Raw genomic sequence first — 22,141 nt, forward strand, 5'->3', positions numbered from 1 at the left:
TGTGGAACCTTTTTAGGCACTGGTTATTGGGGATGGTGGGAGCTCAGGGAAGGGTCTGGAAGGCATGCTAAAAGGAAAAGACAATGCTAGCTGGGTTTAAATTTTTGTATTCACAATTTGATCCAAAGCCAACCCTGTTCTATGCTCCAAACTTTCTATTGTCTAAGAATCTATGAAAATGGGAAGTCCATAGAGGAAAGGAGGCATCACCTGCTGTTCCCTTGTTTCCATATGTGAAACCTCTTTCCTTATCTCCTCCCATGCAGATGTACATTTAGAGCAGTCCCTGGAACAGCTTGCAACAATTGTAGTAGATTCTAACCTAGCTCCCAAACAGCCTGGTAAGTCTTCCACTGGCCCTGGCACTTCTCCTTCCTCTATTTCCTTACTTGTCCATAAATCTTGCACACATAACTTTTAACCTTTTTTCAAAGCATCTTGAAGTTTTAGATAACTCATTACTGACTGGAGAATAAAATATTTCCTGGGGTGGGGAGCTTAGAGTTGAGTAATCTGCAAAAGAGTCAACTAATACAGTGCTGGACTTGGAGTTAGCAGGACCTGTGTTCAAATCCTGCCTCAGACACTAACTATATGGCCCTAGCAATGCAAGTCTCTTAAACTCCGTGGGCTTCAGTTTCCCTTCATCGATGAAACAAAGCATTTGAACTAGTTGACTTGTGAAGTCTCTTCTACCTCTAGATTTTTTTATGTTATTGATCATCTATAAATTCCCCTCCATCTCTAGAACTATGATTCTATAAAATTCAGCTATATGAACATAAAGACTATAGAATGAAAACAGGAACTGGGTTCTACAGGATCAGTGCTAACCTTTTTAAAGATCCTTCAGCTTCCTAGTCATAGGTGGGGGAATAGATTAGAAGAGGGGAATATGACATTGGATAAATATCTGAGGATTAGGTACAATGATAGGGTTTGGTTGGTATCCTCCAAATAAGTATTAGATTCAGCTTTTATTGTTCAATCATTTTCATTCATGTCTGACTCTTTATGATCTCATTTGGGGTTTTCTTAGCAAAGATACTGGGTTGGCTTGCCTTTTCTTCTCCAGGTCATTTGACATATGAGGAAACTGAGGAAAATAGCATTAAGGGACTTGCTAAGGTCACATAGCTAGTAAGTGTCTGAGGCCAGATTTGAACTCAGAAAGATCAGTCTTCCTGACTCTAGGGTCAGTACTTTATCCACCTCACCTTGTTGCTGCCCTTCTAGACTCAACATCTATCCACAACAAATTAACAAATGGGCACAAACTCAGGTCTTCTAAATCCTAATCCAGGATTCTTTCTGCTACACAATGCTCCTTCATTTATTAATTAGACTCAGCATCTGATTTTGAAGAATTAATAAATGAGGGACTATCATATAGTGGGAAGAGCCCTGAATTGGGACTCAGAAGACCTGAGCTTGTGACCTGTCTCCCCTACCTCTTAACTAACCTTGGGTGAGTCATTCACAGGGGCTTAGCTCCAACTAGCCAATTGTTAAAATTTCAGGGTAAGCATTTACACCGCAGAAATCTACAAAAGCTACAGATCTGGACTTGATTTATTGTTTTATTGGTTGTCTTGACCAGAGACATCAACCCTACTGGCCCAGAGTGTGGTTGAACCAGTCTAAAATGTAATTGAGAAATGGATAACAAAATAAAAATACAACATAGGTAATGTTAATTTGTGGTTTTCCAAGTCAATGTGGATCCTTTAGAAATCCAATTTTATTTGAGTTTAAGACTTAAAAGAAGGAAAACCTGGGTAGAAGGATCAAAGAAGGCTTCATGGAAGGATTGGGATATAATCAGAAACTTGAAGGATGGGTAGGATTTTCCTAGGTGGAGAGGAGAGGAAAGAACTAGCCTGCTGTGGTGGTTGAGGGATAGCTATGGATTTGGTGAAACCCAGGGAGCAGTGTTAGGGAAGTATTCAAATGATTGAGTTACCAACTCCCCTTTGGGCTTTTGCAGAGTCTGTGGAAGGGTTCTGTCGTGCTCTACAAAAGGCATATGGGGATGTTCCAAAAGGTCAAAGCAGCTATTACATTGACATAGAACTCACAAGAACCCAAGTGGAAAAAAATAGCAAGTATCAAGAGAAAGACCTGGCAATCCAGGACTGGACAGAGAGACAGAAGGCTCGCGTGGGCTGGAGAGAAGTCTTTGCTCGCCCCAGTGGGCAGAAAGGGGAGACACAGGTGATTGCAGTACTAGGCAAGGCTGGCTTGGGCAAAAGTGCCTGGACTCGGGAGATCTGTAGGAACTGGGCCCAGGGCCAGCTTCCTCAATATGAATTTGTCTTCCACTACAAATGCCACGGCCTGAACTTGCCAGGGAATGACTATTGCCTGAAAGATCTGTTTTTCAGACTCTGCCATCACTCATTGGAAGAGAGTGAGGAAGTCTTCAAATATATTCTGAAGCACCCAAACCACATTCTGGTCATTCTGGACTCCTTTGAGGAACTAGAAGGTCAAGATGGCTTGCTGCATTATCTGGCCAGCTCCTCTCCTAGGGAGCCCCAGCCCATCAAAGGGCTGCTGGCTGGCCTCTTCCAAAGGAAGCTCCTGAGGGGTTGCACACTGCTGATCACAACCAGGCCAAAAGGAAGGTTTATCCAGTACTTGGCCAAAGTAGACAGCCTCTTGGAGGTGCAGGGCTTCTCTCCTGAGCAGGTAGAGGCTTACTTTGAAAAATATTTCCAGAGTTCACCATCAGACAGGGATGAAGCCTTGAGGCTCCTCCGGACCCAGCCCTACCTGCTCAGTCATTGCTACAGCCCTGCTGTGTGCCTCTCCCTCTGTCAGCTGTGTGAGAAGGTTCTGGCTGCAGGAGGTCCAGCCCAACTCCCCTCCACTCTCACTGGGCTCTTTGTCAGCCTCTTCTGCTCAGCACTGAGAGCCAAGAAAAAAGGGACATCAGAAACCTGGCCCAGGAGGTGCCTGGCAGGGTTGGCAGAGCTGGCATGGGAGCGAGGCCAGAGACACTGCAGGGTCCTGAGAGAGGACCAGTTCCCCTCCAAAGAAGTGAAGGAATTCACTGTTTCTGGGGACTTTATGTGGCCATTGCCAACAGCCAGGGATCCAGAGATGGTCTTCTCTACCTTTCTCCTACAGAACTTCCTGGGAGCTCTGAGGCTGGCACTGAGTGGGGAAGTAAGACACAAGGAGCTCCCCAGGTACATAGCCCTGACCCCTAGGAAGAAGAAACCCTATGACAACTGGCTGGACCGGGTACCTCACTTCCTGACTGGGCTTCTTTTCCAACCCCTGTCCTCCTGCCTTGGTCTCCTTGGTGGGGATGAGCAGGTTGAGCTTGTGTGCAAGAGGAAGAAGGTACTCTTGAGCTATCTGACACGGTTACAGCCTGGGACACTGGGACCTGGGAAGCTCCTTGAACTGCTGCATTGTGCCCATGAGGCAGCCGACAGACAACTATGGGAGCATGTAACAGCTGGGCTACCCTCCTACCTTTCCTTCTGGGGAGTTCGCCTGGCCCCACCAGATGTGCATGTTTTGGGAGAGGCCCTGAAAGCGGCTGGCAAAGACTTCTCCCTGGATCTCAGAAGCACCTCCGTTGACCTGCATGGGCTACGGATCCTTGTCCAACTTGGCTGTGTCACCTGCTTCAGGTGGGGCCCTGGGCAGCGGAAGGGCTGAAATGGGAGGGGAGGGGAGAAGTAGCAAGAAGTCAAGTGTTCATCTCCTTCCATGACATACTTCCTCCCCTTTTACTCCTTCTGATCCTGATTCAAAAAATATTCTAGAATAGAGTGGAAATGTGCTGACAAAACAGTGAGCCTCCTGTCTTGTGTTATATTGTGCAATATTTCTGTTTGAAGTTCTTGTCTTCCACGTGAAGGCACCTCAATGCAACATGCATGCACACACAGAGTTTGAGCTAGACAGGGCCTTAAAGATCCTCTGGTCTAGTCTTCCCATTTTATAGATGAGGACATTGGGGCTAAGAGGAATGAAGCGATATCCTACAAGGAAGTTTTCCATTTCCAATAAAGGATTTTTTCTTCTGTCCCATACTTTCTCCCACAATCCAGCCAAAAAATAATGTCATCCTTCCCATTTAAGAATGATTTTTGAGTTGTTTCTCCATTAGGGTTATACTGGGTCCATCCCCACTCTCTCATCTAATCCTCATTATGACCTAAGAAGCATTTTCAAGTGATTGACTGGAGTGGCAGATGTAGCCTCTGAACATTGGGCAATACAGACCTCACGGAGTGTCATGGAGGGTAAACCCATCAACTCATTGACACCATCCTCACATCCATTAAGTTAAGCAGCCACACATTGGTTTATAAGGCTTAAAAAAAGTGTATATCATTCAAGGCCATGATTGCAGAATCACAGAATCTCAGATCTTAGACAATATCATGCATACGCCATGAGATGTACAGGCTGCAGTCAATAATCATCTTTCCTGGGCATAGTTATACTTGTTAGAAATAGTTAAACATAGTTTTCCTCATTAGTTAGACTAACCCCTAGAACAGGAAGGCATTAACTCCTGCACACCACAGTTTTTTTCATGGGTTCCCACAGATTCTTTCTTTGATATCATACTTTCTTGATTCATTTATATACTTCAGTAATTCATTTTGTACACTTTTATTGAGCACTGATGGCACTATGCTATGGAAAATATCAAGTCCTGCCCTCCAAAGTCTAATTCTCTATTTGGGGAGACAGGATACATATGCAACCATGAAATAATAATACCAAGCTAACATATGATAAATACCAAAATAAGTGCTATGAAGAAAGAGTGATTAACAAAGACTGGAGTAATAAAGGGCTTCATAGAAGAGATGAATTCTAGAGAATGGTTGGGTTTTGGATAGGCCAATAGTTCCTTAAAGAAAATTATTCTCCTGGGTTGGGACCTGGGTCCATTCTAGGATTTTGTTCCCTCTGGGAAGCTCCTAGATCCCTAGGTCTGAGGACCTCCATCCACAGGGCATCTCTGAGTGACACAGTGTGGCTGTGGGAATCCCTTCAGCAAAGTGGGGAACATGAACTACTCCAAAGTTCCACTAAGAAGTTCACCATTGATCCCTTCAAAGTCAAGTCCATGAAGGATGTGGAGGACCTTTGTAGCCTGGTACACATCCAAAGGTAAGTGGCCTAATAGCCAGCAGAGAACTAGTCTTGATAACTCTTAGTTGGAAGGAGAAAAGGGGTGTTGGAGAGATGGTGGTCTGGGGACAGACTGGAGGATTTATTTGGGGGGAAACAGCTTTACCACTAGAAAAAGAACCTACTAGAGAAACAAGATTTTGCCTAACCTCCAAAGAGTAGAAAGGGAAAATCGGGGGGGGGGGGGGGGGGGGAGGAGATTAAAAATCCTAATAAGAAACAAGACAAGAAAACAGGCAACTAGTAGTGCAGCCTAGCAGGGCTTGGTGCCTATGTGTCAAGACCAATGAATACTAAGACAATGTTTGACTAAGGAAAGAAAACCGAACAGTCAAGTCCTCCCATTTCCATTCTCTATCTAGTTTGGAGAAATAACCAGTGCTCCCTTCTGGCCAACTCAGGAATAAATAAATGCCTGTCAAACTCTTTTTTCTGTCAAATTGGAGAAAATGCCCTGTCCAGAGAAGTGGGAAAATTTTTTTTTAAATATTATTTTATTTGGTCGTTTTCATACATTATTCACTGGAAACAAAGATCGTTTTCTTTTCCTCCCCTCCCCTTCCCCCCCCCCCCCCCCGCCTTTCCCTCTCCCATAGCCGACGCATGATTCCACTGGTTATCACATGTGTTCTTGACTCGAACCCATTTCCCTGTTGTTGGAGTTTGCATTATAGTGTTCATTTAGAGTCTCTCCTCAGTCTTATCTCCTCCAACCCTGTAGTCAAGCAGTTGCTTTTCAGCAGTGTTTTTACTCCGAAGTGGGAAAATTTTGTAGTCCTTTAAAAGAGCAATAACAACAATATAATAATTTTGGCCACCTTGTCCATTAAATGAGAAACATATCCTGATTTGGGTCTCTCCAACGGAGAGGTATTTTTGGGTAAAGTCAGAGCCTACAAAAATTGTAAGGCAAAGTTTATCTGAATGCTTTCTTTATGTCTTTACCCCTTCATGGTGCCCACTCACCCAGTCAACAAGTGATCTCATGCTAGCTCCAGATTTCCCTCCAGTATAGCATTTCTCCTTGGTAAGGTCCAGGACTAAAATTATTCTCTAAGCACCTCTTTCTTCCCTGCTTAAAACAGCCCTATCTTAAATCTCATTCCTTCCCATATAAAGCTATATGAAAGGCTAAGCCCTACTAGTAAATGACTTCCTGTATTATCTCCATGGATGGAGATGTATTAGCTATGCAAGTAGCAAAAATGAGGAGGGCACCACCTATTTTGAAATCATCCTGCTAGATGGCATACTTTGCTCTTAAGACCAACCCTGGGGTTATAACATCTCTCACGCCATTCTTTGTAGCTCCGGAAATGTCCCTACAGAGGCATGTGACCCTCTCCCTGCCATCAGAGACTTGAAGAAGCTTGAGTTTGCGTGAGTAACATCTGTTTGTCTTTGGGTCTGAGACCTCCTGGGCATATTCCCTTCCAAACCTAGCAGAGCCTGAACTCTAAACTGTTCCTGACTTTGAAGGCCAACTATCTAGTCACTATACCATGTTGGCCCTACTAACCAAGCTATTTCCTTCCAGGCTTGACCCAGGATGGGGTCCCCAGGACTTTCCAGAAGTGGTTATGATTCTTGCAACTTTGTCATCCCTTGTGCATTTGGAGTAATTAGTGCTCCTTTTAGTAAGGGTGATCCACAGGGTGCCCACCACATCATCTCTCTCAATTCCTTGTTTAATAACATTCATTTGTGAAAAGTTGGATAAGTTTAATGGGCCATCTTGGATCTCTTAGTTTCCTTGGTTATGATATTAGTCTCCTTAGTCCTTGTTCTACCCAAGTGGACCAAATGACTTAAATTATGGCTTCCTACTAACTCCTAGGAAATAGGATTCAGTGCTTCTGGAACTTGTTGCTTAAATTGCCCTTGAGCTTTTCCAAGGGAAACTGCCTCTGCCAGACTGGAATGGGAATATATTATATTACTGATACAGCTTTAGAATAGTGAAGGTGATTTCCTCCTCCACCAAGTAGACAAATAACTCCTTTTTGAAAAAAAAAAGGAAAAAGAGACAATATATGGTTAGTGTAGGGTTAGAAATATTTCAGAAAAGAGGAAATGCGTGAGAAAAGCCAGTGGCCACTTCTGTTTAAGAAATATTTTAAGCATAAAAAATCTCCCTGCTCTCAAAATGTCTCATTCAGCTCAGATGGGCAGACCAAGACTGCAAAGCTCAGGGTCCTAGATGAAACAGTAGACCTTAGGGGTGATGGGAGGGGCAAAGACATCAGATAATGGTGCCTCAGTTTCCTCATCAAGGCTGAGTATAAAAGAGAGGATATTTGCAGGGTCTTATGTTTTAAAGGCAAAATTTCCCAGAAAACATGCTAACATATCTGGAAGTATTGGTTTAAAAAAATAGAAGTAGAAGAAGAAGAAGCTCTAGTCTCTGTGCAAGCCACTTCAGACTCTCTGGATCTCAGTTTCCTCATCTTTAAAAATAAAAGCATTGGACTCCATGGCCTCTAAAGGTCCCATCCAGTTCCTTCTTATGATCCTATAACGTGTAGTTATGAGATCTGGTTTAAAGCCCTACTTTTTTAAATTAATGTTTTTTAAACTCTTATCTTCTGTCTAAGAATCATTATGAAGTATTTGTTCAAAAGCAGGAGTGGAAAAGGTTAGACAATTGGAATTAAGTGACTTGCCCAGAGTCACACAACTAGGAAATGTCTAAGGCCACATATGAAGCCAGGACCTCCCATCTCCTGGCCTGGCTCTCTATCCACAGTCACCTAGCTGCCCCTCAAGTCCTACTTCTGACATAGCTTTCTGTTCATGAGTGGGTCTCTTCACCTGTATGAGCCCTATGTTGTCCATTTTATAAATAAGGAAATTAATACTTCTTTAACAAGCTACTTAAGTAGCATCATACAGCTGTTATGACAAAGGTATTTTGGAAATGTTTTATAAATAAACTTTTAAAATTTTATTTATAATTATATGTAATTATAATTATATAGTTATAGTCTACATGTTTATGTAAACATACAAATTCATATTTATATATTAGTATTTATGCATAAATTTTGTGTTTATTATGATATATTATGATATGATTATATGATATGATATGATAATATATTTATAAATAAAATACTTTTAAATTTCTAGATAGCAGAATGTCAGAAAACAAATGTTAAAAGTTGTTTCTACATGTAATTGGGAGAAAGCAAAATAAAATATTTAAACATTTTTAATGCTATATAAATAATGACCTGGGGATCCTGTGGTACCGAATTTTCAGGGACTCACTACTATTGTTCTTCCCCGTCGGAGAGAAGGCAGCAGGCAACAGTTGCTCTTCCTGTGGTCTAGTCCATTGGGAGTATAGTCAGTGGACTTAATAGATAAAGTACCTCCCATTGATCCTCAGGTAGAAATCTAGGACAAGCAGGCAGGACGCAGGGTCATTGGCAGATGGGGCCAGAGCAAGGTGAAAAGGGAGTTAAGAAAAGCAAAGGGCAAAGAAGGGTGAGGGAAGAGGACTATTATGATACAGAAAATATTTCTGCTTTATTCTGAGTTGCATCTTGGAAGGGGCCTGGAGATGGAAAGAAAGGACTGAAAAAAAAAAAGGTCAATAAATTGATCTGAGATGTATAGCTCAGAACTTGGAGAAAATTTTTCCATCAATGGAAACTGGCACTTTCTCTGCAGTCTTAGAGAAGCCTAGAACCTCTAGAAGTTTAGTAAGTACCCGAGAGTCACATAACCAGTGCATCAGAGACCATCCTTGAGTCCAGGTCTTAATTGTCTAGTCTCTATACCATGTTACCTCTACTAATGTAGGCTTTTTTTTTCAGGCTTGGCCCAGGTTTGGGTCCCCAGGGCTTTCCAAAATTGGTTAAGATCCTTGCAGCCTTTTCCTCCCTTCAGCATTTGGAGTAAGTATGTTCCGTCCCTATTCTGTCCTTGGCAAAGAACAAGTAATGGGAGGAATTGATGAGCAAGAACCCCATGATCAGAAGGGTTGGAGAGTAATATTGAGAAAAGTGGTGGTGGTCTGGTTTGGGACCAGAGACCAGAAGAGGGCTTGAGCTGAGGCTGGGACCCAAGTCAACTCCTATTAAGTCCTAAAGCAAATGACTTCAACTCTCTTAGCCACTGTTGCCCTCTTGTGGAGCTAGAGTTTTATGATGATTTTCAGTAAAGCAATGGTACAACTTAATCTTGACACACTCTCGGTCTTGGGAACTTCAAAAACAAAAAACAGTCTAACTGCCATTAAACACACTAGCTGCTTGGGAAAAATAGGGTCTGGAGAAATGTTATTTTTCTCCTCTATTGCTTATTTCCTTCTTGCCCATGTCTTTCCTTCCTTAAAAAAAAAAAACCTTCCCTTGATCCTTCCATCTCTGATAATTATTATCCTATATCTCTTCTGTCTTCTGTAGCTACCCTCTTTGAAAAGGAAGTCTCCAGTAGATACCTCCACTGTGTCTCCTCTCACTCTTTTCTCAATCCCTTAAAATCTGACTTGCAACTTGGTCATTCCATGGAAACCACTCTCCCTAAAGTCACTAATGATCTCTACTTGCCAAATTCAATGGCCTTTCCTCATTCTTCTTGATCACTCTGTAGCTTTTGTCGCTGTTGATCATTCTCTCCTCCTGGATACTCTTTTCTCTCTAGGTTTTTGGGACACCAGTCTCTCCTTGTTTTCTTCCTACCTCTCTGATTGCTCCTGCTCCATCTCCTTTGTTAGATCCTCCTCCAGATCTTGGATTCTAGGAGTCCCTTGGGATTCTGTCCTGGCCCTTCTTTTCTCCCTCTATACTACTTCACTTCCTGATCTCATCAGTTCAAGTGAATTTAATTGCCATCTCTATGCTTTCTTCTTGTTGTTGAATCTTGTCCAAATATTTGTAACCCCATATGAGTTTCATTTAATTAATTTTTTTTTTGGCAAAGATACTGGAGTGTTTTGCCATTTTCTTCTCCAGCTCATTTTATAGATGAGGAAACTGAGGCAAACAGGATTAAGTGACTTGCCCAGGGTCACCCAGTTAGTAAGTGCCTGAGGATGGATTTAAACTCAGTAAGACGAGTCTTCTTTGATTCCAGGACTATCCATTCTGCCACCTCCCTGCTAAGGATTTCCAAATCTATCTTTTATTTTCCAGTCTCTCTGTTGACCTCAAATCTCACAACTCCAACTTCCTTCTAGACATCTTGAACTGGTTGTCCAGTAGACACCTAACTCAACATGTTCGAAACTGAACTCATTATCGTTATCCCCCCACCAAGGGGCAGCACCATTCTCCTAATCCCTCAAGCTAGCAATGTAGAAGTTATCCTGCATCACTCACTCTCTCTCAGCCACCATGTTTTATTTGTTGCCAAGGCATGCCCCCTTCACCTTTGCAATATCTCTCAAATATGCCCCCTTCTCTCCTCTGTAACTGTCACCACTTTGGTACAGACTCCTCATTACTGCAGGTCCAGATAATTACCCTAATCTTCTGGTGGGTCTGCCTGCTTTCAAGTCTTCCCTCATTCCAATCTATTCCTTATTCGTTTACTTTGAATAATTCTTCCTAAAACTCAGGTCCCATATCTCCCCCTAACCAATAAACTCCTATTGCCTCTAGGAACCAATACAAAATGCTCTGTTTGGTATTCAAAGCCCTTAATAACTTAGCCTCTCCTATCCTTTCAGTCTTCTTATGCCTTATTCCAGAAAACTTAATCTTCAGTTCCACGGACATTGGCCTCCTGGCTGCTCTAAGAATAAGATACTCCATTTCTCAGCTCCAGGCATTCTCATTCTCTCTGGCTCTTCTCCAAGTTTCACCCTTATACCCCCTCCTACCACCTGAAATGTTCCTCTTCTTCCTCCCTGACTACTTAACTATTTGGCTTCTTTTAAATCCTAACTAAAATTCCATCTTCTACAGGAAACCTTCTGCAACCTTCCTTAATTCTTGTCATTTCTCTCTTTTAATTATTTCCTATTCATATTGTTTATAGAAAGAAAGAAAGAAAGAAAGAAAGAAAGAAAGAAAGAAAGAAAGAAAGAAAGAAAGAAAGAAAGAAAGAAAGAAAGAAAGAAAGAAAGAAAGAAAGAAAGAAAGAAAGAAAGAAAGAAAGAAAGAGAATATTATGGATTTGGAATCAGATGACCTAGGTTAAACTCTCTCCTACTTAATACCTATGTAACCTTTTTCTGAGCTTCATTTCTCTAATCCTTTGAAAGGAAAATGCTTCCATTGAAAGTCCCTTTTCCCTGTTTCTAATCACTTATCCTAAGAACCCAATAAGAAACCAGTTTAGTTTCCTCATATATTTTGATGTGGAAAGAATCCTAGAGAATATTCCTAGATCAATAACCCCATTTTATAGATGAGGAAATTGAGGTGCAGAGTTTAAGCAATTTGCCCAAAACCATACAGGTCTTAAGTGGTGGAGCTGGGTTTTGAATTTGAACCCAGGGTCTTTGACTCAGATTTTCATTTTAACTCAGGCCTTCCCAAGACTGAGTAAAGGGAGTTCATGTACCTTTACCAAACTGATAGCCATGATACTGACTGTTGGTCAAACAATTCCCTTTACTCAGCATAACATAGGGGGAAATATTTTGGAACTGGAGTCAGAAGACCTGCACTCAAAGCCTGGCTCTGCTGTTTTCTACTTAAGTGATTTTGGTTGGATCTTCTTAAGTTCTCACTCGGTTCCTTCATCTTGCAGATGGAGTTGAACTACATGCCCTTTTAAGCCCTTCTACCTCTAAATCTATGATCTTCCCACCTTCCAGCCAAGACTAAGAGGTGGTAATCCATGACTAATGGATTGCTATTGTCCACTGATCTTGGCACCTACTAGATGCAGGACCTCAAGCAAATCTTTCAACCTCCCCAGACCTCAGTTTTCCCATCTGTAAATTGAGATTACTGTATTAATGGGCCGTTACAGTTTTTTCTAACTGCCTGAGCCTATGAATTCAAATTTGGAACAAGGTTGGTTTTTGATTCTCTTCAGTTTCTGGATTTGCCTGAGAAAGGAATTCAGCCTAGACCTCCTGGGGCCTGGTTACGGTCCAAAGACTCACATTCTGCTCCCCTAAGCTCTATTGGCTTCAGGAAAGGCTATTAGAGGAAGTCCATGGTTCTCCTCTATCCTTGAATTTTAACTACACTAAATCGGAAATTCTGATTCTGTTTCATTTCTGAGGAGTTTCCCTTTCTCCCTTTCTCTCAGTCTGGTTCCTCAGAGTAGTGAAAGTCATCAAGTGGGGCCACTCTAGGAAAGAAGCTGTGCCTTCTCTCTGCATTTATTAGCATTTCAGTTACACTCTCTGAACCTAGGGAGGCACATTTATATTTCAAAGGTCCTTTGAGAGCCACAATTCTCCCTTCCTCTCCTCCTGTCCCTCCTTCTCTCTGTCTCTGTCTGTCACGCTGTTTCTCTGCCTCTGTCTCTTTTTCTCTGTCTTACTCTGTCTCTTTCCTCCTCCCCTGGGTCCCCTCTTCTCTCTCCTCTCTGTCTCTGTCTCTCTATCTCTCTTTGTTCTCTGTCTCTGTCTCTCTCTGTCTCTATCTCTGTTTCTCTTTTTTCTGTCTCTGTCTCTTTGTCTCTGTCTGTCTATCTCTCTCTGTGTGTCCCTCTGTCTTATCTATCTCTGTCTCTGTTTCTCTTACCTCTCTGTCTCTGTCTCTCTCTGTCTCTGTCTTTGCCTCTTTCTCTATGTCTCTGTCTCCCTCTGTCTTTCTATCTGTCTCTGTCTCTTACTGTCTGTCTCTTTCTCTCCCCACTGGTGTGGGAACTTTCCTCTGCCAACACAGACCAGCCTACAGTTTTAAATTGAGAGCCAGAGTCACACAGCTAGAACACCAGGTATGTGGACTTAGCCCGTCTCTCTGCCTCTGAGACAACTCTCTAGTAGTCGTGGTCTCTGGGTAACGGAGGATGACATTGTCTTTGTGCGCTTTCATCTGTGATGTAGATGAGTGTGCACTAAAACACTTGTGCGTGAAGGAGATTTAAGTGGAAAAGTCATTGCACAGAGACAGTCCCACTCTCTCGGTGTTGGAAGCCTGGGTCCAGTGGCACGAAAAGTCGTTGCACCTGGAGACTTCCTCAGCTGCATTGGGTGGCCGTGTTGTCCTAAATAATCACAAGAAGCCAGCATGAAGAGGTCATACCACAAAGGCATCATAGTACATACACTGGCCCTGGAGTTATTGGGTTATTAGTCATAGGTCCAAGACTCGACTCTGATCCACAATGAGTACAACTGCATTAGTACAAGTGCCTCCCTGGACTTCTACCTACATCAATGAAATCCCACAGAACAGAACACAACATATTAACTGTATATTCTTCATTAGCATGATAAAAGACTGAGAGATAAGCAATACTGAAGAGCTACAGTTCACCCAGATTTAAGTAACTATAGATAATATTCAGGAGACCTAGGTTCAAATCCCACTTCTGACACTTGCTAGATATATAAATACTGATACTAGCTGTGTGACTTATTAGCAAGTTATTTAAGATACAGTGTGCTGAGCTAGGTGGCTCAGTGGATAGTCAGGCCTAGAATCAGGAAGACCAAAGTTCAAATATGGCCTCAGACACTTTCTAAGCTGTATGACCCTGGGCAAGTCACCTAACTCCAATTGCTCACTTACTGCTTTTCTGCCTTAGAACTCATAGGTAGTATCAATTTTAAGACAGAAGGTAAGGGCTAAAAATAAGATATACTGCACTGAGCTTAGGGTGAGAAGACCTAAATTCAAATCCTGCCTCATACACTTTCTATCTTTGTGCCCCTGGATTTGTCTCCAAACTTATCTTAGCCTCAATTTACCCACCTGAAAAATTAGGATAAATCTCCATAGAAATGGGGATATCTTACTTGCAAGGCATTCAAGATAGCTTAACTAAAACAACAAAATACTCAGGTGACATCACCACCCCTCCAACTTTAAACACTGCAAGATGCAGACAGCCCTGACAAACTATGAGCCCAAAAGTCTTGGGGAAAGCAATGTCTTCTGACTCCTGGGCCAGCTTTTGACCTGGTTCCTGAAACCATCATCCAGGAAACCAATCTTTGTGGAGATCTGACTGTCATTTGCCTCTGCAGGTGTTGTAGTCTGCACTTCATCCTAAGTCACAAATACTTTAAAACCCAGAAGAGAAAGTTCTCTCCATCAAAGTTCTTGTCCCTGACAAATGAGTCAATATAAGAAATTATATATTCATATCAATGTACTAACATTTTTATTACCACTACACCTTAAGAGCCATGGGACCTTTCTATTTAGCTGCTGCTTCTCCTTCTTTCTTCCCTGTCTCCCTCCTTTTCCAGCCCCCTCCCCTCTAATCACTCTATTAGACTGCATCTTTTCATGGTAATAAAAAAATTGGAAGGGAATAAAATAAATGGTCTCATTTGATCCTTGGAGTACCATTTTGAGATAGGCAAGGCAGATACTAGTGTCCTATTTTGTAGCAATTTTGTAAACATTTTTCTTCCATCTTGGAACCAATACTAATACAAAAATATACAAAAAACTGTAAAAAATACATAAAGCAAGACTCAGAAAGGCTAAATTACTTGCCCAAAGTCACCCAGCTAACTAGTGATAGGAAGAGCCAGAACTTAAACCAGTTTTCCTGTCACTGAGACTTGTATTTCTTCTACTCTATTGCAGATATCAAATGGCAAATTTATCTGTATATTCTTTTATTCTGAATGAGAATTAAAAATGTGTTTATATATACCAATAAAGGTAACATCCTATTAATATAATACATGTTATTTGTTACAAACATGTAATAGATTATGATAAATATGACTATCCAAGAGAAACAAATTCACATATTAACTGTCTAAAATTTTTTCTCATTCTTTCTTCCCTCCCTCATTTCTCACCCATAAGAAGGCAGGTAATATGAGATAGGTTCAAAATATATTATTATATAATACATATTTCTCTGTTCATCATATTGTAAAACAAGACACACATATTGCTTAAATTAGGGAAAATTCATGAAGGAAATAAAGTGAAGAAAGGCATTCTTCAAACTGCATTCAGACTCTGTTCTTTCTAGTGGTGGATAGCCTTCTTGGCATGAGTCCCTCGGAGTTGTCTTGATCCTTGCCTTGTTGATAATAAAGTCATTCACAGCTGATCATCACACATCAATTGTTGTTACTGTGTACAACATTCTCACTTTGCATATCCTCATATTCTTGAGTGAGCTTTCAGCTCCTTTTAACACAGTTGCTTACACAAAATAGCCCAGACCCAAGAAGGGGAGATTATTATCAATATCCAGGGAATTATGATAATAAGAAGGAAATTCCTTCATTTCTCCTCTTGGTCTAAGCAAGGGAGAGAATGCAAAAGTGGGCCAGAGAAGGCTCCTCTCAGAATCAAGTTGATGGCTTTTGTGCTTGGTTCCTTCTTACAGCCTGGATACCCTAAGTGAGAACAAGATTGGGGATGAAGGTGTAACTCAGCTCTCTGCCATCTTTCCAGAGTTAAAGGTCTTGGAAACCTTGAAGTAAGTGTCAAGAAAAGATCTTTATCATTCTGTATATATCATTAGCGTTTGGGATAAAACAAAGCTCAGTCCAGAAAGCTGTGTTGGAAGGGCGGTGATCTGGTAGGAAGGACAGGGATAGAAAATCAATTGGGTGGGGATGAGCAGTTAGGTGACTCAGTGGATTGAGAGCTAGGTGGGATATCCTCAAATCTGGCCTCAGATACTCCCTAGCTGTGTCACCCTGGGCAAGTCACTTAACCCCAACTGCCTGATCCTTATCACTCTTCTGCCTTGGGAAATAATGCTCAATATTGGTTCCAAGTCAGAAGGTAAGGGTTTTTTAAAAAATCAATTTGAACCATTCCAAATCTCCTCAGAAGCAAGAATTGACCTGACTGGCACTCCTGCCCTTTCCAATTCACCCTCCTTCCCATGTTTCTTCCAGCTTGTCTCAGAATTGCATCACTGATGTGGGAGCCACAGAGTTGGCCAAGGCTCTGCCATCACTGGCAACATCCCTTGTTACCTTGAGGTGAGTGAGAAGCTCTCCCTGACAAGCTTTTGAAAGACTTGGTGGTTTAAGTGCATAGAGCTCCCTGTCACAACAGCAACTTGGCACTTTGGGTTGGGGGCTCTAAAAAGGAAAAGTCCACTGGCCCTCCAGGCAGTCCCATCAAGGAGAAAAAGACCTAAACTCTCCCTCAGTGAAAGAGTAATCTCTCTCTCACCCATCAGAGAAGGTTCTGCAGCCTTCCACAATTTCATCTAGTATCTTCCAACCTTTAATGTTGGACATTCATTAAGTCACACCAAATTCCTTCCTGCTGCAAGTACAGCCTCTGATTGTTTCACCACTGAAATATATGAACAATACCTCCCATACAGTAGCTTGTGATTAATGTTTTACCAGTTAAAGAAATTGTAGAGGATGGAAGTGGTACAGCAGATAAGGAAGGTTTGTAACAGGGAATGGAGGACTTGAAGAGATAGAGGGAATATGGATGCTGGTGAGGTAAAAGGAGAGAGATACCCTCTGCTGAGAGGCTGTCTTTGCAAAATGGGGTTCCCCAAAAATGGACCTGAGGGGATGTCTTCTCTATTGATTGATGTTGAAGATACCCCAGGGCAGGTAAGCACCGACCCTCCAGAGGGACAAGTATCAACCACCACCACCAAGGTCTCCTGGTAGGGGTCCAATAAAGACTGTTTATGGTTGAATGGTTGTCCTTAGGTTCTGCTCCCTCTATGTCCCCTGAAATGATAGTCCTCCTCTTATCTAACTGCAGGTTATTTAACTCAAGATGAATTTATTAACAAGTTTAGATCAGGAAGATATCAGGGTAGCAGGAATAGGGATTTCCCTATACTTTGCCACAGATTGGGTTTGAGTCTCTCTCTGCTTTTGAGCTGAGACCAGGCCTCACAGTCTAGTGGAGGGTTTCTTTTATTCCTGTCTATGCTAATCTATGCTAGTTTTCTTAAGTTCAAAGTCTTTAGCAGTAGACTGCAAAAGGAAGAAAAAATCCTGACCTTCAGAGCTAGAAGGGCCTGGCTCTTCAGGCTAGTGCCCTAAAGACTGGCCTTACAGTTCAAACTGCTCCCCTTAAATCCCTTTGTTTGATGACTAAACCACAGGAATCCAGGTAGAGCACACAGTTAGGAAAAGTCCAGGAATAGAGATACTTCTATCCCAAGAAAGGAGAGAATGGAGAGCGCTCCTTCCAATCCAAGGGCCAGGAAAGAGTGTCCTCAAGAGCAACTGTCACTCTCCCAGTCACCCTTCCCCCCACCAACTGCCTTTGCTGTCCATCAATTTCATTTCAACATTTCAACTGCTGTTTGTTCGACCTCAGTGGCATAAAATCCAAAGCTTGATTCAGTTTTCCTTTCCACAATGTTAATGGTTGTGGACTCAGTATTTAATACAGTATGACTAGAAACAGTAATCTCATTAAAGCAATATTCCACAATATATAGGTAACTATCATTAATAATTCTGATGGTTTGAAAAATGATTACTGATTACAATGACCATACATTCACTCTTGGGTAAGGGGCTACCCCAGTTACTGAAGAAAGATTGTATTTTCTCTTCTTTCAGTAATGGTGGTCAGTTTGACAGTAAAGTACAATGAGATGGAATTAGAGATTCCCTTTCCTATATCTAAGGTTCCTAAATGCCCAATGGTTCCTCCTCCCCCTCTGTTTTTGGCAGCCTATACAACAACTGCATCTGTGATACTGGAGCCAAGAACATCGCTAGTGTGCTTCCCAGTATGGTGTCCTTGAGAGTCCTGGAGTGAGTCTGGGAGATGCTGGGGGATTGGAGAGGGGAAACGGGGACAGGGGAAGTCTGAAATTAAAGGCTCTGGAGGGCTGGTTTATATAGTATTTCCTATTAACATTGCAAATGACCTGTTTGTGCTATAGAATCTCCCAGGAACCTCAAGCCTCAGAGAAGAAACCTTGAAAGGAAATTGAGGAAATATAGATTCAAGTTCCTTAGAGACTATCTGCCTGAATCTTAAAATCCTTTTCTTGCCCTCCATGGAAAGGGAGAAAATGACTCTTAAGGGAGCCACCTGCCATATATTGACCAATAAATTCATGATTTGATTAAGGAGAAAGTAGACATCATATACAAAAACTCATGGGGTGCCGGAATCGAATGAGTGTCAGGTTAGGGAACAAGAGAGAGAGACTAAAAAGGCCACCCTCCCCAAAGCAAGTTAGACATAAATCCTTTGGAGGACAGGCTGTTGGGCATAGCACACAGGGAACGAGGCCATTGCTATGCCCTATCCCCAGGAAAATTTTAAAAAAGATGCCAGCTATCCTGTTGATTTTGGGGGGAGTCCTACCCTGAGCCATCCTCTAATAATACCATGGATGTGGAGTGATGAACATTCCAGACTCCAGCCACCTAGATTTATATAATGCCTCTAGTCAGAATTCAGCTTCTCTTGGGTCATGGCATTTAGAGTTTCTATAACATGGAGATTTACACATCAGCAAATCTGGGTGACTATATCATAGATTTAGGGCTAGAAGGGACCTCAAATGTAATCTAGTCCAATCTCCTAATTTTATTTTTTAAAACCCTACCTTCTCTCTTAGTATCAATTCTAAGACAGAAGAGTGGTAAGGGCTAGGCAATGAAGGTTAAGTGATTTGCCCAGGGTCACACAGCTAGGATGTGTCTGAGATCACATTTGAACCCACGTCCTCCCAACTCCAGACCTAATGCTTTTTCCACTGTGCTACCTAGCTGCCCTCCAAGCCCTTCATTTTAAAGACAACTAAACTCCTTCAGATTCACATGGGCTGTACGTGTCAAAGATGTGATTTGAATCCAAACCTTCTGACTCCAAATTCAGCCTCCATACCATGTTTCATATTAGGTTTGCAGAGAAAGAGAACTGACTTTCAATACACTTGTAAATTGGGTGCCATAGTATAAATGGGTGAGTTGGTAGTTTTTTCAAGAAGATCTCTTTAAGAGCCATTCCTTACTCACAGGAACTAGGGATGGGCTGAGATAGCTGTTCCCTGGGCTCAGAGCCAAGATCCATAGTCAAATGTTTTGCCATCACAACACTGAGCCTGTTACACTAACAACAATCAATGGGTTTCTCTCCATAGTGTCCAGTACAACAAGTTCACAGATGCAGGAGCCCAGCAGCTCACAGCCAGTCTGAAGAAATGTCCACATATCGAGACACTGGCGTAAGTCCTGACTGCGTAAGGTCTGGATGTTACATGTAGGAGAGCTTTGTTGTTGCTAATCAGTCATTTCAATCATGTCCTACTTTTCATGACCCGATTTAGGGTTTTCTTGGCAAAGATACTGGAGTGGTTTGCCATTTCCTTCTCCAGCTCATTTTGCAGATGAGAAAACTGAGGCCAACAAGGTTAAGTTACTTGCCCAGAGTCACATAGCTAGGAAGTATCTGAGGCAGGATTTGAACTCAAGTCTTCCAGGTCCAGCCTCTATCTACTGTACCACCTAGCTGCCCAAGCTATGATACCCTAAACTATTGTAGTACTTCCTATTTAAAAAAAAAAGTATACATAACAAATAATAATAAAAGTAATACATAGTAAAAGTATATACATAATCTTATTTGAGCCTTCCAATAACCCAATGAGGTAGGCAATATAAAGATTATTATCCAAATTTTATAGGCATTTAAACAAAAACTTATAGAAGTGAATTAACTGGGCTGAGATCACAGCATCATGTGACAGAGGCAGGTTGAGAATCTTTGTCTCCTAGAATCTTCTAATAGTGATGATGAAGATGATAATGATAATAATAATAATTAGCATTTATATTGTGCTTTAAGATTTGCAAAGTGCTTTATATGCATTAATTCTTCACAATTGCCCTATGTAGTAGGTGCTACTATTGATCTCATTTTATAGATGAGGAAACTGAGGTAGAGGTCAAATAATTTGCTTAGAGTCTCACTGCTAGTAAGTGCCTGGGGCTGGATTTGAAGTCATTTCTTCTAGATTCCAAATCCTCCACTCTGTCTATTGTGCTACCTAGTCTAGCACTTATTGATATTACATCAGGGGGTTGCTAATCAAGCATATATAGGTGGGATGCGTCCACTCTCCTCACTTATGTTTGAGGGATGATGCAAAAAACAAGACTCTGATAGTGCCATGGGTTGTGTTTCTCTTCTTTTTTTTTAACTTTTACATTCTGTCTTGGTATCATTTCTAAGTCAGAAGAGTGGCAAGGGCTAGGCAATGAGGATTAAGTGACTTGCCCAGGGTCATACAACTAGGAAGTATGTGAGACCAGATTTGAACACAAGTCTTTTTTATGCCAGGTCTAATGCTCTAGCTGTACCCCTCTTTTCTAATCTTTGTCTCCTGCCCTCCTTTCCAGGATGTGGAACTCCACTATTCCTTATGGAGTTCAAGAACACCTACAGCATCTAGACTCCCGAATAAGTTTGCGGTAGTACTGTATTAACTCTTCAAAAAGGTAACTAGGTAAGTATGAGTCACTGAGATGAAGTAGGGAATGTGTATTATCCAAGGTTCAGAGTCTTTTTTTAATCTATCTGGATTCTGTGGTGGAGAGAGAAAAAACAAAGGAGTATCAAGTTCAAAATTGTTTTTGTAGGCTAGTTTGAATGGAAACAGACCATGGAGTCCCTCCTCGAGGCTATCTGAGTCACCACTGGCAAATTATTTAGCATCTCAGTATCCTAGGCATCTCTCTAAGATAATATAGACAAGTTCTCAATCTACATTAAAGGAGTTTCTATAGTGGAGGTATCCTCCATAATTTAAAAAACAATTCTGATCACACCCCAAAAATATGAATGGAGAAGAATATACATCCTGAATCTGGGCCATGCCCTTGGCTGGAATGTTATGATGTTGTCAGGCACCATAGATAGCAAGAGGAAGGACCTTGGGAATCCCGTTTGTGTACCTCCAAACTTTACCAAACCTGAGCTAGCCTAGATATTAGAGCAGGGGTCCCCAAACTTTTTACACAGGGGGCCAGTTCACTGACCCTCAGATCGTTGGATGGCCAGACTATTAAAAAACTATGAGCAAATCTGTATACGTCTGTCTGGGATAGCGGAGGCTGCAGCACTGGCTGGGATGGGCCTGTCACACCTTGCACTGGCACTGCCACCACTATACCGGGCAGCAGTACACACACTGCGGAATCCCCTCCCCCAGATCACCACTCACATGCTGACGTCTTCCATTGTGCAGCCACATGATCCTTTGCTCAGCACCTCGTTCTCTTTCAGTTACTTTCAGAACAAGGCGCCACGCAAAGGATTATGTCATCGGAAGTAGTCCTGTATGTGAGTGATGCTGCCACACACAGTGCTCCTCTCACTGACCACCACTGAAAGAGGTGCCCCTTCCGGAAGTGCTGTGAGAGCCAGATAAATGGCCTCAGGGGGCTGCATGTTGCCCATGAGCTGTAGTTTGGGGACTCCAGGGAAGGTATTTCCACTTCTTTGGTTTGTTGATTTCATTTGGCCTAAAGAACTCTGAATGAAGACCAATGAATATCGGAAATTGTTAAAAGATTAGATGACTTGCCTGGAGTCACACAGTCAGTACATGTCAGAGGTAAACCTTGAACTCGGGTTCTCACTAACTCTTAATACCAACTGTCCTCTCACCACACTAGTGTTACCAAATTAAAAAAGAAATGACTCCAGGTGGGTCAACTGGATATTTACATTGCATTTTACAGTGAATGTAATGTTTGAGTATTAGCTAAACTGGAATTTTAATCTAAACCAGTGTAGAATCTGGTTCAGCCTACACTTGAATTTTGCTGATCTTGAGTTTGACACCTCTGTACTTCCCCATGATGCCTGTCAAATCATTGGTCTTCCTACTTGGGATCATAGATCTAGAACTGCATAGGACTTCAGAGGCCATCTAATCCAACCTCTCCATTCTA

At 41.9% G+C, this 22,141-nt stretch overlaps 1 protein-coding gene across 2 annotated transcripts in view; it reads left to right on the forward strand.

Annotated features, from left to right (window-relative positions):
* The window catches only part of CIITA (class II major histocompatibility complex transactivator), a 118,297-nt gene that overhangs the window by 89,362 nt on the left and 6,794 nt on the right, over positions 1 to 22,141 (forward strand). For both annotated transcript variants that reach the window (XM_016423999.2, XM_016424000.2), the window contains exons 10-19: positions 267 to 341; positions 1,988 to 3,647; positions 4,990 to 5,148; positions 6,478 to 6,549; positions 8,991 to 9,071; positions 15,610 to 15,702; positions 16,130 to 16,216; positions 17,900 to 17,983; positions 19,327 to 19,410; positions 20,585 to 20,691. In XM_016423999.2, coding sequence (XP_016279485.2) covers positions 267 to 341; positions 1,988 to 3,647; positions 4,990 to 5,148; positions 6,478 to 6,549; positions 8,991 to 9,071; positions 15,610 to 15,702; positions 16,130 to 16,216; positions 17,900 to 17,983; positions 19,327 to 19,410; positions 20,585 to 20,660 — 2,471 coding nt within the window. In that variant the 3' untranslated portion in view covers positions 20,661 to 20,691. The remainder of the gene's footprint in view (positions 1 to 266; positions 342 to 1,987; positions 3,648 to 4,989; positions 5,149 to 6,477; positions 6,550 to 8,990; positions 9,072 to 15,609; positions 15,703 to 16,129; positions 16,217 to 17,899; positions 17,984 to 19,326; positions 19,411 to 20,584; positions 20,692 to 22,141) is intronic.

Source organism: Monodelphis domestica, chromosome 7, assembly GCF_027887165.1.
Source record: "Monodelphis domestica isolate mMonDom1 chromosome 7, mMonDom1.pri, whole genome shotgun sequence".
Taxonomy (NCBI): Eukaryota; Metazoa; Chordata; class Mammalia; order Didelphimorphia; family Didelphidae; genus Monodelphis; species Monodelphis domestica.